Source organism: Gorilla gorilla, chromosome 5 (genome assembly GCF_029281585.2).
Source record: "Gorilla gorilla gorilla isolate KB3781 chromosome 5, NHGRI_mGorGor1-v2.1_pri, whole genome shotgun sequence".
NCBI lineage: Eukaryota > Metazoa > Chordata > Mammalia > Primates > Hominidae > Gorilla > Gorilla gorilla.
Genome location: NC_073229.2, coordinates 134,754,186 through 134,772,258, shown reverse-complemented (window position 1 = coordinate 134,772,258; position 18,073 = coordinate 134,754,186). Strand labels below are relative to the sequence as shown.

The following is an 18,073-nucleotide window of genomic DNA, read 5'->3' as shown; positions in this document are numbered from 1 at the left end:
AAAATTAAGTATTTTTTTGTTGAGATGTCACCCTGTCTTTTAGCCTTCACTTTAAATGATTTATCAGCAGAAAATGAACTTTATAAGGGCTTTAATGCTGATGATTTCTGCCAATTTCACATAAAAGTATGTAGTATGCATAATCTGCAGTGAGCTACACAAAATGTATTTTATATTAATCCTGTTACACAGTAATACAAAAGACAAGGTGTTGACTTGTAAATAACCTTTTCATGTGCTGTACATTTCCTGTGTGTCACTCTAGCTTCAGAAACTCCTGACCATGGATCCAACCAAGAGAATTACCTCGGAGCAAGCTCTGCAGGATCCCTATTTTCAGGAGGACCCTTTGCCAACATTAGAGTATGTATCCCGTCTTTTCTGTGTCCTTTGCTCCAGGCTGAGGAGGCCGCATGGTGGTTCAAAGCAAGGGAAGCACTTGCTACTGAAGTATTTAACTTTTTCAGTGATACCACCTAAAGACTGCTCAAGAGCAAGCTTCCACATTTTGAAACAGGCAAAGCTGTAGAGAGGGATGAATGAAAACAAGTATTTTAGGAACGACCACTTGTCAGTTTTACAGATGAAAACTAAAGCTGATAACAGATAAGACCTTTACAGACCAATTGGCCAGATCAGAAATTCAGCCAAACCAGTAGGCAACAGAAGTTAATCTTTCAGAGCATGTCCACTGCACTACAAAACCTCTCTACTCCTTCATCCTTCTTAACCCCAAGTATAAACTTTGTGTTTTCATCTATAAGAGGTGCAGTTTTTCTTGTTAAGGCAGATACAAATTAAGTTATTTTTGGCACTAATGAAGTTAGTATAGAGAAACTTCTGTGTCCTATATGTCAACTAGCTAGCAGCAGTCAAGATTTGAACACTAGCCTCAGATGAAGAGTAGGAAATAAGTGAAGAAAAACAAATTGGAATTTTAAATTAACAAGGTAATGATATTACAGATTTTAGATCATGATATGTTTTTTCTTTTTAATGATTTTTAGTGTATTTGCCGGCTGCCAGATTCCATACCCCAAACGAGAATTCCTTAATGAAGATGATCCTGAAGAAAAAGGTGACAAGGTATAAACTGCATGGTATACTTTCACTTCCAAAGAGCAAGGGAGGCAAAAAGATAGTTTAGGTATCGTTCCATAATTCCTATACATTTAACCACCTTTTCTAATATTTAATTAAATTTGAATGTATCTTATTTTCTGTGGAAGTTTGGGGATTGTAAAGGTACCTTGAAGTTTGAAGTATGACCAGCTCACAGATACCTGAGCTTCCTGTGTGTGTTACAGCCAGTTCTACTCCCGGATTCCCACTTCTTGCTCTTTCTGTTTGTTTGGTGTCACTACCACCCCTTTATGCAGGCTGGCTTTTGCTAGCATCACTCTGTTCTTTCCTCTTAACTGGATATATTGGCTCACTCTCCAGACCGCTCTGCCTTTCCAGAATCACGATTGAAAAGATTTCTTCTAGCTGTTTTAATGAGCTATAAGAAATGTATTTCTAATGTGCCTGTGGCCTTCAGTGAGATGTCTGTGACTGATTTGGAGGATCACTGTGCAGTCTAAATGAACTTCAGGGAAAGAGCCCTGTTTGGGGCTCAGCGCCTTGCCCTTTGGGAACACTGTGTTCCCTGGCTGCTCCATTCTCCAGTCCTCCCCATCACTCTAGTGTCCCACATAGATTGCTCCCCCAGGTTGGTCAGCAGCCACATATGCATATCAAATAATTAAAGAAAGCTCCTGTTAATTTGGTTTCATACCAAGCTTGCTTTTTTCCCCTTAAAAGAATCAGCAACAGCAGCAGAACCAGCATCAGCAGCCCACAGCCCCTCCACAGCAGGCAGCAGCCCCTCCACAGGCGCCCCCGCCACAGCAGAACAGCACCCAGACCAACGGGACCGCAGGTGGGGCTGGGGCCGGGGTCGGGGGCACCGGAGCAGGGTTGCAGCACAGCCAGGACTCCAGCCTGAACCAGGTGCCTCCAAACAAGAAGCCACGGCTAGGGCCTTCAGGCGCAAACTCAGGTGGACCTGTGATGCCCTCGGATTATCAGGTACTCCCTGAATGTCTAATGTTCATATGCTTTATGAAGTGGGGAAAAGATTTATCCTAGATCCTTTTAGAGTTAAGTAACACTTAACTCTTACATTTGACTGTGCAATCCTGTTTCTAGGGCATTCTATGAAGAGGAAGATTTTCATCATATTTCATGTAATTGTAAGATATCTCGTATTCTGACTTGTTTATCCTGACACCCTGAGGAGAGGAAGGTAGGGAGGCCAGTGCCCCCATCCTTAAAGAAAATTTCGTCATTTTACCCTTATAGCTTCCTTAGCAGTTTTGGTGTATCAGAAAAAGATACGTAGATACGCAGTTGAAAAGGGAAGGGGAGTGGTGTCTTACTTTGGACAAAATTAATTGCATTCTTTAGAAAGATATGCTCTTTCTGGGAGGAAGTAGCTACATAGATAAAGGAGAGAAGGGGGCTAAGACTGAGGCTTCTCCGAAATAACTGTTAAGTCTCATTAGAAATAATTTTGAGACTAGAAAATACTTTTTGTTATTCAGATAAAAAGAGAACACCAATTGCAGTACTAATTCAGGAAATTAAAGGAGCTAAGTCTAAGGATTGGTATTTGGAGAGAGGTAAAAATACCCATTGTGATAACCATAGGAAATTTTGAAAAAAAAATTTTTTTTCAAGGTAGTAACAAGTTAAGAAACCATCTAAGAAGAAGGGAAAACTTAAGTTTTTTGTTTGTTTGTTTTTTTGTTTGTTTTGTTTTAAGTTTAGAACCACAGTCCCTCCGGGAACTCTTGCAGATGAGTGCATAGGATAGAGATAATAGAAAACAAAACCTCTGGCAAGGGAACCATAAACTCACTGATAAGGAACTGCAATAAAGAGAAACTTTAACAAGAAAGACATAACAAATAGCTGCATAAACTGCCTTCACATTTTGAATAGCTCAACAAACTAATGTGTTTCCACACAACTACTTCTCTGAAAAACTTCTCTTCAGAATATCCCTGCAAGCAGAAGAGTACAGAATACTTCCACTTGGTTCCAATTAAACAAATTGAGGCTTCAGTTTGATCTACTAAAAACAGCTTGCTAGCTGGGTAGTAGCATGAGCATATTTGAATTTTGTTATAAAATCTGTTTCCCCTCCATTATATGAGCAACAAATGCTTAACTATATACTGGTTCATCTTTGTGTGTCTGATTGAATTATATTAACCTGTGTTAAAAAACAATAATAATTTGCCTAAACACTTGTTAAAGTTGGTAAGGCAGACTTTATTCAAGGTGGGGCCATGTTAGTGCATAAAGGGACCACTGCAACAGGGGCTGGCAGTTGGGGAGGAAGACTGGACTCAATTCAGACTCCCACATGACAAGTGGAGAGGTATAGCCAAAGAGCAGGGTGGGGATCAGTGGATGGAAAGTTACCAAGAGGAAACATCCAGGATAAAAGGTCTCTGGCTAAACTGACTGCATAGTATTAGGCTGAAGGGAGGCCTGGGTAATAAGCTCTTAAAGGTGGGGGATTTTTGCCAAGCCAACTTAGCAAGATTCTTGCTCTAACAGGATTCTCCAAGGACAGAGGAAAGCCCAAGGTCAGGCCTAGTCAAGCAGAAGACTCACAGAGCTCCCTCCAACACGACCCTGTAAAACTTCCCTCCAGCCTCTTTGCAGACAACACCTCCTCTACTGTGCTGCCCCAGGCAACAACATGTTTTCATACCTTCTGTAATAAACCTGCCTTTCTTTACCCAAAACCATCTTGGTTAAAACCTTGACTGCCTGAGAGCAGCCTGACTGCAGTTGCTGTCAAAGGAAAGGTCTTTGTCACCCAATTGTAGTCAATTATAGACAGATTACTGTATTTCTTTTTTTCCCCCAAATTCAAAAATTCTTTGAAATGCTTTTCTATGTCCATATTGTTCTGTTGACTTAAAAATAAACCTTTCATAGCTGAGTCCCGATGTCTGTGGAAAAAATAATAAACCTTCCAACATATCTATTAAATGAATAGATACAGCTATTTAGTTGGAGAGACTGGCATGAGGGGCAGTCAGGTGTCCCATTACACAGAACTTGCAACTCATACACCATCTAGGGGCCAAGGGAAAAACTTTCCTTTCACCCTCTGAAAGTTCGCTGAAAAATCAACTCACAAAAGGCAGGTTAATTGGAGAAAATGTCATGGGTGCGACTAGCTAGGGCCAGTGTCTCAGGCAGTCAAGGTTTTTACTAAGACAGTTCTGGGTAAAGAAAGGCAGATTTATTACAGAATGTATGAAAACATGTTGTTGCAACAGACAGCATAGCAGAGGAGGGGCTGTCTGCAAAGAGCAGGGGCTGGAAGGAAGTTTTACAGGGTCTTGTGGGAGGGAGCTATGTGCCAAATGAGGTCATTGTGCCCACCAGTTGTTTGTGACTAGCAGTGTCTCAGAACAATTGTTCATTGTTTTTCCCCACCTGGAGCCCCTTCCTCCTTGTTGCTTACTTATCAGGACAGAAAGGCATACAACTTTGATACCAGTGAGCTGAGGGAGGTCCCCAGATGCTGGTGGGACCTCAACCCCACCCTGTGTCCAGGCTCCTAACACCATCGGGAGAAGGAATTAAAGGATGAATCAAAAATAGCAAAAATATGGAGATTTATTGCAGAGGGAAAAGTACACGACTCAAGAAAGGGGAGTGTGGGTATACGCAAGAGAGAATCTGGCTGGGGACAGTGGCTCATGCCTGTAATCCCAACACTTTGGGAGGCTGAGGCGGGTGGATCACCTGAGGTCAGGAGTTCAAGACCATCCTGGCCAACATGGCAAAACCTCATCTCTACTAAAAATATAAAAATTAGCTGGTTGTGATGGTACAAGCCTGTAATCCCAACTACTTGGGAGGCTGAGGCAGGATAATTGCTTGAACCTGGGTGGCAAAGGTGCAGTGAGCCGAGATCGCGGCACTGCACTCCAGCCTGGGTGACAGAGTGAGACTCCATCTGAAAAAAAAAAATGAATAGAGAGCCATGCAGTCTGGTTTGGGTTTCTATCTTTATGGGTTTCGTTAACCAAAGGGTGGAATATTCATGAAAATTCCTGGAAAAAGGTGGAGATTTCTTGGAACTGTGGTGCCACCCATTTTTATGCCAAATATGGATGTTCTTGGAACTGTCATGGTGCTGGTGAGTGTGTGATTTAGAATGTTAATGAGCATATAATGATGTCCTAGGTTTTTAAGCAGAAATTCAAAGTGTGTTTCATGTAGTCTTTTTTTTTTTTTTTTTTTGAGACAGAGTCTCACTGTGTCACCCAGGCTGGAGTGCGGTGACGTGATCTTGGCTCACTACAACCTCCACCTCCTGGGTTCAAGTGATTCTCATGCCTCAGCCTCCCAAGTAGCTGAGACTACAGGCATGTACCACCACTCCCGGCTAATTTGTGTGTGTGTGTGTGTGTGTGTGTGTGTGTGTGTGTATATAAATAATTTTTTAATTATTATTATTTTTTTAAGTAAAGACAGGGTTTCGCCATGTTGGTCAGGCTGGTCTCAAACTCCTGACCTCAAGTCATCCACCTTCCTTGGCCTCCTAAAGTGTTGGGACTACAGGCGTGAGCCATTGTGCCCGGCCAGAAATTGTCCATTTTTATGGTTTAGGGTCAACAAAGTGTGGACAGCCATGTAGAAACATGATTGGACAGAAGGGGTATGATCTGATGCTAATAGACTGCGGGGGAAACCCAACATGGCCCGTCTAGGTTCCTGTTGGTCTCTCTAAGCGTGCATTCCTGCCTCTGGGTGTGGGGCAGGACCCCCTCTGGGACAGGAGTCTCATGACCTGCAGTCAGACAGGGTATGCCAGATCATTTCTTTATGGCCAGTTTTTACACAGAAAGGTGGGGGGAAGTTAGAGTAATATTTTTAGGTTTCACAGCTGGTGTTGGGGAAGTGGGGTTCTGGTTTCTATGGCTTGCCTTAGGGAAGGGGAATTCTAGTTTCTATGGCTGGCTCTGGGGAGAATGGGACTGTGAGACAAGAGGGCACGAAAAGGTCAGAGAAAAACTTTTGCTCCTGAGGCCTTCATTTTGGGGTATTGTTTTCTGCGCCCCAACAGTTCCATTAGTAGAGTTTCAAGGCTTTTGAGCTGCTTCATCAATGTATTGTAAGCAAGTACAATTAGCGCTTTGAAAAGCGGGACATTGGCTTATTTTCTGTCTAAAACACCCCTTGTCATTAAAAAAGCTATGTTACAGCACATTAGATTCTTACATGTTTACATTATATTTTATGGCAAAATTGCCCCAAATAACATATGAGTTGAAAGAACATTTTTCATAATAAACTTCAAAATAAAACACGTATTTAAAATTTGGAATTTTTAAAGACTTCTGTAACCAATGTAACTATTCAGTTGTGCAACTTAGGAAGGGGCAAAACTGAGTTTTGTTTTTTTTTTTTTTTTTGAGATGGAGTCTCCCTCTGTCGCCCAGGCTAGAGTGCAGTGGCGCCAATCTTGACTCACTACAACTTCTGACTCCTGGGTTCAAGCGATTCTCCTGCCTCAGCCTCCCGAGTAGCTGGAACTACAGGGACCCACCACCATGCCTGGCTAATTTTTGTATTTTTAGTAGAGATGGGGTTTCACCATGTTGGCCAGACTGGTCTTGAACTCCTGACCTCAGGTGATCTGCCCAGCTCAGCCTCCCAAAGTGCTGGGATTACAGGTGTGAGCCACTGTGCCCAGCCACAACTGAGTTGTTTTTAACCAAAACTACCTTGTGCCCTGTTATCTTGGACCAGATATTCCAAGTCCAGTTTGGCAGCCTTTGAGCACTGAGCAGGAGGACCTTGCTGATCTGTTCTTTCCTAAACCCCCAGTGCCACCTCAAGATAATTTACACGTTTAACTCAAAGTGTAACCGCCCGACAGGTTCTTCTTGCTCGCTGCCCAGATAGAGCCAATTTATCAAGACAGGAATTTCAATAGAGAAAGTTTAATACACATAGGGCCCGCTAAATGGGACATCAGAGTTTTATTATCAGCCTCCTCAAAATTTGGAGGCTAGGATTTTTCAAAGATACTTTGGTGGGCAGGGGTCTAGGGAATGACTACTGCTGCTTGGTTGGGGATGCAATCAAAGGGGTGTGAAAAATGGTCTTCCTGTGCTGAGTCCACTTCTGGGTGGGGGCCACAGGACTGGTTGAGTCATGAGTCTCAGTCTGGGTGGAGTCATCCGAAATGCAAAAGTCTGAAAAGCCTTCTGAAAAGGTTGACAATAGTGATGTTATTTACAGGAGTAATTGGGGAGTAGCCAATTGACCTCCAGAACAATGACTGGTAATTGTTTAACTGCACCTACATCTTAGCAGAATTCAGGCCTCTCTCATAATCCTAAACTTGTGGCCTTTTAGTAGTTTTATAAAGGCAGTTTAGTTTTGGGATGGGCTATTGTCATTTAAACTATAAACTAAATTTCTCCCAAAGTTAGCTTGGCCAATGCCCAGCAATGACCAAGAACAGTTTGGAGGTTAAAGGCAAGATGGAGTGGGTTAAATCAGATCTCTTTCACTGTCAAAATTTTCTTGCTGTTTAATTTTTGCTACGGAAGTTTCAAAAGTAATAGCTTTATTACATATATTCTTTCCCACTTTGCTTACAAGAAAAACCAGCCTTCTGAATATAGCCAAAGATAACTACTTCCAGCTATGCTTATCTCTTACATACTGTTCTTATTCTATAGATGATTTTTCCTTTTACACATTTTTTTTGTATTTGCGTTAGGTACTATGAAGATGAAGGTTTCATTTAATGTAATAAAAATACATTGAATTGAAATGCATTTTTCTGTCTTCTCTTGAAGACAATCATATGTGAAAATTGCTTTATTCTAAATGTTACCTGAAGTTTATAAAACCCACATGTTGCTGCCGCACCCCACCTAATCTTGCCTTACTTTGTCTCATAGGTAGAACTCCTGATACCCCTAGCTTCTACCTCTGAAAACCCTTTGCTCTAAAATAATGACTTCTTAATCACAGCTTTGTTATTTATAATGGGAAAAATAATAGCATGTCAGTATACATTGTGAATACTATTGATTTCAGTATGCCAAATTGATTATTCTTGTTTGCACATCTCAGTTATGCAAAGGATTGTTACACCCCAGAATTGGAATAAAGAGAAATGGGTCCGCTGAAATTTCCCCTTTTCGTTTCTTTCCAGTGTAGCTTATCTCCCACAAAAATCTAGCCAAATTTCATGCCTGCCAGAATGTGTGGTTACAGTGGTGGCAGGCTGTGATTTCAAATAAGCAAAATGTGTTAACAACTTAAGTTAGCTGTCAGCTATGTGTGTCTGAACCAGGAACCTAATGATGAAAACGGCTTATATCTCTATCCTACTGTGATGAGCATCTTGAGTCATCCTCTTCCTCCATCAGTAATTCCCTTTTCCTGTTTCCTTCTAGCACTCCAGTTCTCGCCTGAATTACCAAAGCAGCGTTCAGGGATCCTCTCAGTCCCAGAGCACACTTGGCTACTCTTCCTCGTCTCAGCAGAGCTCACAGTACCACCCATCTCACCAGGCCCACCGGTACTGACCAGCTCCCGTTGGGCCAGGCCAGCCCAGCCCAGAGCACAGGCTCCAGCAATATGTCTGCATTGAAAAGAACCAAAAAAATGCAAACTATGATGCCATTTAAAACTCATACACGTGGGAGGAAAACCTTATATACTGAGCATTTTGCAGGACTGATAGCTCTTCTTTATTGACTTAAAGAAGATTCTTGTGAAGTTTCCCCAGCACCCCTTCCCTGCATGTGTTCCATTGTGACTTCTCTGATAAAGCGTCTGATCTAATCCCAGCACTTCTGTAACCTTCAGCATTTCTTTGAAGGATTTCCTGGTGCACCTTTCTCATGCTGTAGCAATCACTATGGTTTATCTTTTCAAAGCTCTTTTAATAGGATTTTAATGTTTTAGAAACAGGATTCCAGTGGTGTATAGTTTTATACTTCATGAACTGATTTAGCAACACAGGTAAAAATGCACCTTTTAAAGCACTACGTTTTCACAGACAATAACTGTTCTGCTCATGGAAGTCTTAAACAGAAACTGTTACTGTCCCAAAGTACTTTACTATTACGTTCGTATTTATCTAGTTTCAGGGAAGGTCTAATAAAAAGACAAGCGGTGGGACAGAGGGAACCTACAACCAAAAACTGCCTAGATCTTTGCAGTTATGTGCTTTATGCCATGAAGAACTGAAGTATGTGGTGATTTTTATAGAATCATTCATATGGAACTGAGTTCCCAGCATCATCTTATTCTGAATAGCATTCAGTAATTAAGAATTACAATTTTAACCTTCATGTAGCTAAGTCTACCTTAAAAAGGGTTTCAAGAGCTTTGATGAAATACAGTCTCGATGGCCCACACCAAAACGCTGAAGAGAGTAACAACTGCACTAGGATTTCTTTAAGGAGTAATTTTGATCAAAAGACGTGTTACTTCCCTTTGAAGGAAAAGTTTTTAGTGTGTATTGTACATAAAGTCGGCTTCTCTAAAGAACCATTGGTTTCTTCACATCTGGGTCTGCGTGAGTAACTTTCCTGCATAATCAAGGTTACTCAAGTAGAAGCCTGAAAATTAATCTGCTTTTAAAATAAAGAGCAGTGTTCTCCATTCGTATTTGTATTAGATATAGAGTGACTATTTTTAAAGCATGTTAAAAATTTAGGTTTTATTCATGTTTAAAGTATGTATTATGTATGCATAATTTTGCTGTTGTTACTGAAACTTACTTCTATCAAGAATCTTTTTCATTGCACTGAATGATTTCTTTTGCCCCTAGGAGAAAACTTAATAATTGTGCCTAAAAACTATGGGCGGATAGTATAAGACTATACTAGACAAAGTGAATATTTGCATTTCCATTATCTATGAATTAGTGGCTGAGTTCTTTCTTAGCTGCTTTAAGGAGCCCCTCACTCCCCAGAGTCAAAAGGAAATGTAAAAACTTAGAGCTCCCATTGTAATGTAAGGGGCAAGAAATTTGTGTTCTTCTGAATGCTACTAGCAGCACCAGCCTTGTTTTAAATGTTTTCTTGAGCTAGAAGAAATAGCTGATTATTGTATATGCAAATTACATGCATTTTTAAAAACTATTCTTTCTGAACTTATCTACCTGGTTATGATACTCTGGGTCCATACACAAGTAAAATAAGATTAGACAGAAGCCAGTATACATTTTGCACTATTGATGTGATACTGTAGCCAGCCAGGACCTTACTGATCTCAGCATAATAATGCTCACTAATAATGAAGTCTGCATAGTGACACTCATCAAGACTGAAGATGAAGCAGGTTACATGCTCCATTGGAAGGAGTTTCTGATAGTCTCCTGCTGTTTTACCCCTTCCATTTTTAAAAATAGGAAATTAGCAGCCCTCTGCATAATGTGGCTGCCTATATGCAGTTTTATCCTGTGCCCTAAAGCCTCACTGTCCAGAGCTGTTGGTCATCAGATGCTCATTGCACCCTCACCATGTGCCTGGTGCCCTGCTGGGTAGAGAACACAGAGGACAGGGCATACTTCTTGTCCTTAAGGAGCTTGTGATCTGTGACAGTAAGCCCTCCTGGGATGTCTGTGCCATGTGGTTGACTTACAAGTGAAACTGTCTTATAATATGAAGGTCTTTTTGTTTACTTCTAAACCCACTTGGGTAGTTACTATCCCCAAATTTGTTCTGTAAATAATATTATGGAAGGGTTTCTATGTCAGTCTACCTTAGAGAAAGCCAGTGATTCGATATCACAAAAGGCATCGACGTATCTTTGAAATGTTCACAGCAGCCTTTTAACAACAACTGGGTGGTCCTTGTAGGCAGAACATACTCTCCTAAGTGGTTGTAGGAAATTGCAAGGAAAATAGAAGCTCTGTTCTTGCTCTCAAGGAGATTACCTTTAATAAAAGAAGACAAACCCAGATAGATATGTAAACCAAAATACTATGCCCCTTAATACTTTATAAGCAGCATTGTTAAATAGTTCTTATGCTTATACATTCACAGAACTACCCCGTTTTCCTTGTATATAATGACTTTTGCTGGCAGAACTGAAATATAAACTGTAAGGGGATTTCGTCAGTTGCTCCCAGTATACAATATCCTCCAGGACATAGCCAGGAATCTCCGTTCTACACATGACTGAGTTCCTATCCCTGCACTGGTACTGGCTCTTTTCTCCTCTTTCCTTGCCTCAGGGTTAGTGCTACCCACTGATTCCCTTTACCCTTAGTAATAATTTTGGATCATTTTCTTTCCTTTAAAGGGGAACAAAGCCTTTTTTTTTTTGAGATGGAGTGTTGCTCTGTCACCCAAGCTGGAGTGCAGTGGCACGATCTTGGCTCACTCCAACCTCCACCTTCCAGGTTCAAGTGATTCTCCTGCCTCAGCCTCCCGAGTAGCTGGGACTACAGGCACGCACCACCACGTCTGGCTAATTTTTGTATTTTTAGTAGAGATGGGGTTTCACCCTATTGGTCAGGCTGGTCTTGAACTCCTCACCTCAGGTGATCCGCCTGCCTCGGCCTCCCGAAGTGCTGGGATTATAGGTGTGAGCCACCGCACCCGGTTGGGAACAAAGCCTTTTTAACACACGTAAGCGCCCTCAAACCGTGGGACCTCTAAAGAGACCTTTGAAGCTTTTTGAGGGCAGACTTTACCTTTGTGGTCCCCAAATGACTGCATTTCTCTTTGAAATTTATTAGATACTGTTATGTCCCCCAAGGGTACAGGAGGGGCATCCCTCAGCCTATGGGAACACCCAAACTAGGAGGGGTTATTGACAGGAAGGAATGAATCCAAGTGAAGGCTTTCTGCTCTTCGTGTTACAAACCAGTTGCAGAGTTAGCTTTCTGGGGAGGTGTGTGTTTGTGAAAGGAATTCAAGTGTTGCAGGACAGATGAGCTCAAGGTAAGGTAGCTTTGGCAGCAGGGCTGATACTATGAGGCTGAAACAATCCTTGTGATGAAGTAGACAGATCATGCAGTGACATACAAAGACCAAGGATTATGTATATTTTTATATCTCTGTGGTTTTGAAACTTTAGTACTTAGAATTTTGGCCTTCTGCACTACTCTTTTGCTCTTACGAACATAATGGACTCTTAAGAATGGAAAGGGATGACATTTACCTATGTGGTGCTGCCTCATTCCTGGTGAAGGAACTGCTACTTGTTCTCTATGCCTCTAAAATGATGCTGTTTTCTCTGCTAAAGGTAAAAGAAAAGAAAAAAATAGTTGGAAAATAAGACATGCAACTTGATGTGCTTTTGAGTAAATTTATGCAGCAGAAACTATACAATGAAGGAAGAATTCTATGGAAATTACAAATCCAAAACTCTGTGATGATGTCTTCCTAGGGAGTAGAGAAAGGCAGTGAAATGGCAGTTAGACCAACAGAGGCTTGAAGGATTCAAGTACAAGTAATATTTTGTATAAAACATAGCAGTTTAGGTCCCCATAATCCTCAAAAATAGTCACAAATATAACAAAGTTCATTGTTTTAGGGTTTTTAAAAAATGTGTTGTACCTAAGGCCATACTTACTCTTCTATGCTATCACTGCAAAGGGGTGATATGTGTGTATTATATGAAAAAAAAACCCTTAATGCACTGTTATCTCCTAAATATTTAGTAAATTAATACTATTTAATTTTTGTAAAGATTTGTCTGTGTAGACACTAAAAGTATTACACAAAATCTGGACTGAAGGTGTCCTTTTTAACAACAATTTAAAGTACTTTTTATATATGTTATGTAGTATATCCTTTCTAAACTGCCTAGTTTGTATATTCCTATAATTCCTATTTGTGAAGTGTACCTGTTCTTGTCTCTTTTTTCAGTCATTTTCTGCACGCATCCCCCTTTATATGGTTATAGAGATGACTGTAGCTTTTCGTGCTCCACTGCGAGTTTTGTGCTCTGAGCCGCTGCACCCCAGCGAGGCCTGCTCCATGGAGTGCAGGGCGAGCTACTGCTTTGGAGCGAGGGTTTCCTGCTTTTGAGTTGACCTGACTTCCTTCTTGAAATGACTGTTAAAACTAAAATAAATTACATTGCATTTATTTTATATTCTTGGTTGAAATAAAATTTAATTGACTTTGCTTCTGTGTGGATTTTTTAAATATAAAAAAATCTTATAATAAGGTTTAGTGGCTGGACACAGTGGCTCACGCCTGTAATCTCAGCACTTCGGGAGGCTGAGGTAGAAGGATTGCTTGAGGCCAGGAGTTGGAGACCTGACTGGACAACATAGTGAGACCCCATCTAGCATTAAAATTTTATCTGTGTGCCTAGAAGCTTTTATAATTACACTTTTCCTGCAGAGATACGAAGTCTTTCTGTGAGTTCTAATATGTTATTTTGTTCAGGATGCTATGATGTCATAATACTGCAAAGCAAGCAAGGCTTGCAAATACCTCATAAGTAAAATTGCAGGGTTTTATACATCTTTAGGAGAAATATCTTTCTAAAAAAATGTAAATGAGAATTAGAAAAGACTAATAAGCATTTTGTGGATGGGGTTGGATTGGGAGTTTCTTGTTTTATAAGAGCACTCTGTGGTACCTGGCTGTTCCTTCTATAATTTGTTTGATGAATCTTCTATGGTTGTTACTCCAATATCCAAAGGCATCACAGAGTGAACTGAACAATGTTTAAGTGGCATAAATACAGAGCTTTCATTTCTATTTAAAATAATCACATCCCACTTGGCTGCTTCTCTTTTTGGCACAGATTTCATACTCAGTGCTGTGCTATTTGTAGGATAGATCTTCTGGAAAACTGTTCATTGGCCTCGGCTGCGTTTCTCACCAGCCATCTGGGTAAGACAAAGCAGATGACTGGACAAACCCTTTACCACTCCTGGGAGAACTGGAAAGGTGATGTCCATCACCTTAGCCGACTGTAAATTCTTGGGAACAGGGCCTGAGTTTTATTCCCCTCTTGCCCAGCAGCTGTCAAGATGCCCAACACAGAGCAGATGCTTAATATGGTAAGTCATAGCATCACTTGTACACTTGCATAGAATTCCTGGGTCATGTTAATATTTGTTTATGGATAAGGATGAACATAATTTTGTTCCATGGATAATAAAAATACTAGAAACAGGCATCACTTTTTTTTTCTTTTGGATAGATGGCATCTGTGTTGTCCAGGCTGAAGTGCAGTGGCTATTCACAGGTGTGATCATAACACTTTGTGGCCTCAAACTCCTGGCCTCGCTGGATCCTCCTTCCTCAGCCTCCCAGGCACAGGCCACTATGCCTGGCTTGCTTGCTTGCTTGCTTGCTTTTTTTTTTTTTTTTTTTTTTTTAAGACAGGGTCTTTTGTTCTGTCACCCCGGCTGGAGTGCAGTGGCCTGATCATAGCTCACTGCAGCCTCAACCTTCTGGGCTCAAGCAATCCTCTCACCTCAGCCCCCCTAGTAACTGGGATCCAGGTGTATGCCACCACACCTGGTTATTTTTAAAAATTTTTTATAGAGATGGAGTCTCCCTTAAAAGTGTTAGGATATAGGTGTGAGCCACTGCACTCGGCCTGGTTCGCTTTCTTAAAATAGGTTTATTTCTATGTTTGACTGCAGAGTCATAATAAAATTCACCCCAAAGGGACAAACAAACAATTCAAATTGCATTTGAACAAAAGAAGTAAGGCCAGGTGTTGTGACTCACACCATTTGTAATCCCAACACTTTGGGAGGCCGAGGTGGGAGGATCACTCGGACCCAGGAGTTTGAGCTCAGCCTGGGCAACATTGTGAGATCCCATCTCTGCAAAAAATAAAAAAAAATTAGCCAGGCATGGTGGCACATACCTGTAGTCCCAGCTACTTGGGAGGCTAGGGTGAGAGAGTCACTTGAGCCTGGGAGGTTGAGGCTGTAGTGAGCTGTAATCGCACTACTGTACTCCAGCCTGGGCAACAAAATGAGGCCCTGTCTTATTAAAAAAAAAAAAAAAAAAAAAGATAAATTAGCCATACTTGCCACTCTTCTTTAGAAGCCATCTTTTTTTTTTTTTTTTTTTTGGAGACAAGTGTCTCACTCTGTGGCCTAGGCTGGAGTGCAGTGGTGCAATCTTGGCTCACTGCAACCTCTGCCTCCCGGGTTCAAGCAATTCTCCTGCCTCAGCCTTTCGAGTAGCTGGGACTACAGGCATGTACCACCAAGCCCGGCTAATTTTTTTGTATTTTAGTAGAGACAGGGTTTCACCACGTTGCCCCCAGGGTGGTCTCCAACTCCTGAGCTCAGGCAATCCACCCACCTCGGCCTCTCAAAGTGCTAGGATTACAGGTCTGAGCCACCACACTCGGCCAGAAGCCATCTTTCTTTGGGCTACCTAGAGGTAGGCATTTTAAAGCCTTGTATAGCATCATTTTATCTAGTAGGCAGTAGGAAATCAGCTTGGACAAGCAACATACAAACCTAAAAGGAAATTTTGTTTATCTAAATGAGAGAATATAGTATCGGGGAAAGAAATGAAAATGTTGACTTAAAACGTCAAAATGTATCTCTTCAGCACATTCTTTGCTGCACAAGCTTTTTCAAAAAGTGCTGCTGAGTTCGCACGATGAAGCTGCTGTGGACTGAATATTTGTGTTTTCTCCAAATTCGCACGAAGCCCTAACCCCCCATGCGTCTATATTTGGAGATAGGGCCTTTACAGAGGTAAGTAGGGTTAATAAGGGTAGGGCCCTGAGCTGACAGGATTGGTGCCCTTATAAGAAGACACCCCAGGGAGCTCGTTCCCTCTCCCCTCTTCCCTCGGGGACACAACAAAAAGGTGGGCATCTTCAAGCCAGGAAGACAGGCCTCACCAGAAGCGGATTCTGCCAGACCAAATCTTGGAAGTTTCCAGCCTTCAGAACTGTGAGAAAGTAAATTTCTGTTGTTTAAGCCACCCAGTCTATAGTATTCTGTCATGGCAGCCCGAGCTGACTGATGTGGATGCTCATCTTACCTTTTAGCTAGCAAAACCAGTTACCCTTGTGATATGGTTTGGCTCTGTGTCCCCACCCAAATCTCATGTTGAATTACAATCCCCAGTGTTAAGGGACAGACCTGGTGGGAGGTGATTGGGTGGAGGGGACAGATTTCCCCCTTGCTGTTCTCGTGATAGTGAGTTCTCACGAGATCTGTTCGTTTGAAACTGTGTAGCACTTCCCCCTTTGATCTCTTCCTCCTGCTCCAGCCATGTGGGACGCGTTTGCTTCCCCTTCACCTTCCACTGTGATTGTATTTCCTGAGGCATCTCCAGAAACAGAAGGCTGTACAGCATGAAAAACCATGAGCTGATTAAACCTCTTTTCTTTATAAATTACCGTGTCTCAGGTATGTATAGGAGTGTGAGAATGGAGTAATACACCTTGCTTGGTCTCTGACTTCTCTCCCTCCTCTATAGAGGTCAGTTGTCCCTGAACTGGTAAGACAGTCCTTACCTTCTGTTTCCTGTCTTTTCCAACATGGTTTTTGCTGACTTAATTTTAACTGAATTCTGAACCCCTCTTTCCTACCAATCTGGTGTGAATTCAAAGGGTCTCCAAGAGTCTCCTGCCCAAAGATTATCCTCACATTTGAACAGGTACATGCACCTACTACACACACTGAGCTTTCCTCTTTGGTTGCAAGATTAACCTACATTAATTCAAACTTGTAGGCCTTAAGTTATAAATCAGATGGTGCCAGATTTCACTGAATTCAGCTGCAGATGCCGTGTTTGGGTTGTAAACGTCTGATTAAATTTTTCTTTTTTCTCTATTGATATATTTTATAAGTAGTAAAATGCACAGATCTTAAGTGTACAGTTCAAAGAATTTTGATGAATGTGCACACCCATATAACCAAAATCCAAATCAAGAAATAGAGTCTTTTCATTACCATCCCCTCAAATTCCTCCATTCTCATTTGTAGTCAATACCTCCTCACCCACAGAGGCAACCACTGTTCTGATGTCTACCATCGTATTTTAATGTTGCCTTTTTAGAATTTCATACAAATGGAAACATATAGTTTATACTCATTTTGTCTAGGTTCTTTTGTACAAAATGTTGTTTTCAACAGTTATCTATGTTGAGTATATTAGTGATTTGTTTCTTTTTATTGCTGTATAATATTCCATTACATAAATATACCACAATTTGTTTAGTCATTTATCTGTTACTGGACATTTGGGTTGTCTCCAGTTTGGGGCTATTATGAATAAAGCTGCTGTGAACATTTTTGTATAAATTTTGTGGACAAATGTTTCCATTTCTCTTGGGTATACTTAGAATTGTTGAGTTATAGGACAGCTGTATATTTCATCTTTAAAAAATGTCTAGCATTTTCCAATATTATTATTGTATCCTTTTATAGTCTACGAGCAGTGCATAAGAATTTCAATTGTTTTACATTTTTAATAACATTTAATGTTGTCAGTGTTTTTAATTTCAGCAATTCAGATGGGTCTGTAGTGGTATGTCGTTATAGCTTTAATTTACATTTCCCAACTAACTAATGAGGTTGAGCACTTTTCCACGTGCTTTTTGGCCCTTTGTATTATCTTTTTTTTCTGTAGTGTCTAAGACTTTTTCCACTTTTAAAAGTTTTATTATTGATTTGTAAGCATTCTTTATATGTTTTGAATATAAGTCCTATGTCAGATGCATGCAGCATAAAATTTTTTTATTGTTTTAATAATGTCAATTTTAACATCAAAATGTTAATTTTGATGAGGTAGAGTTCATCCCTTTTTTCTGTGTCTGTGTGTATTCTGAGAAACCCTTGACTATCATATGAAGATACCTTTACTTTCTTCTAGATTTATGGTTTTAGCATTTTTGTTTAGGTCTCAGGTCCATTTCGAAATAATTTTTGTGTAATATGTGAGGTGGAGGTCAGGGATCAGTTTTTTCATATGAATACTCAGTTATCCAGCTACTATTTGATAAAAAGACATTCCTTTCTGCATTAGCCCATTTTTGCGTTACTATAAAGGAAAACCTGAGA

At 40.8% G+C, this 18,073-nt stretch overlaps 1 protein-coding gene across 8 annotated transcripts in view; it reads left to right on the top strand.

The window, feature by feature from the left end:
• CDK19 (cyclin dependent kinase 19) overlaps positions 1-13,193 on the top strand; it is a 206,357-nt gene extending 193,164 nt beyond the window's left edge. For all 8 annotated transcript variants that reach the window (XM_055391508.1, XM_031012405.3, XM_055391512.2 and 5 more), the window contains 4 exons: positions 266-363; positions 1,008-1,086; positions 1,804-2,070; positions 8,496-13,193. In XM_055391508.1, coding sequence (XP_055247483.1) covers positions 266-363; positions 1,008-1,086; positions 1,804-2,070; positions 8,496-8,627 — 576 coding nt within the window. In that variant the 3' untranslated portion in view covers positions 8,628-13,193. The remainder of the gene's footprint in view (positions 1-265; positions 364-1,007; positions 1,087-1,803; positions 2,071-8,495) is intronic.
• Positions 13,194-18,073: the final 4,880 nt, after the last annotated feature.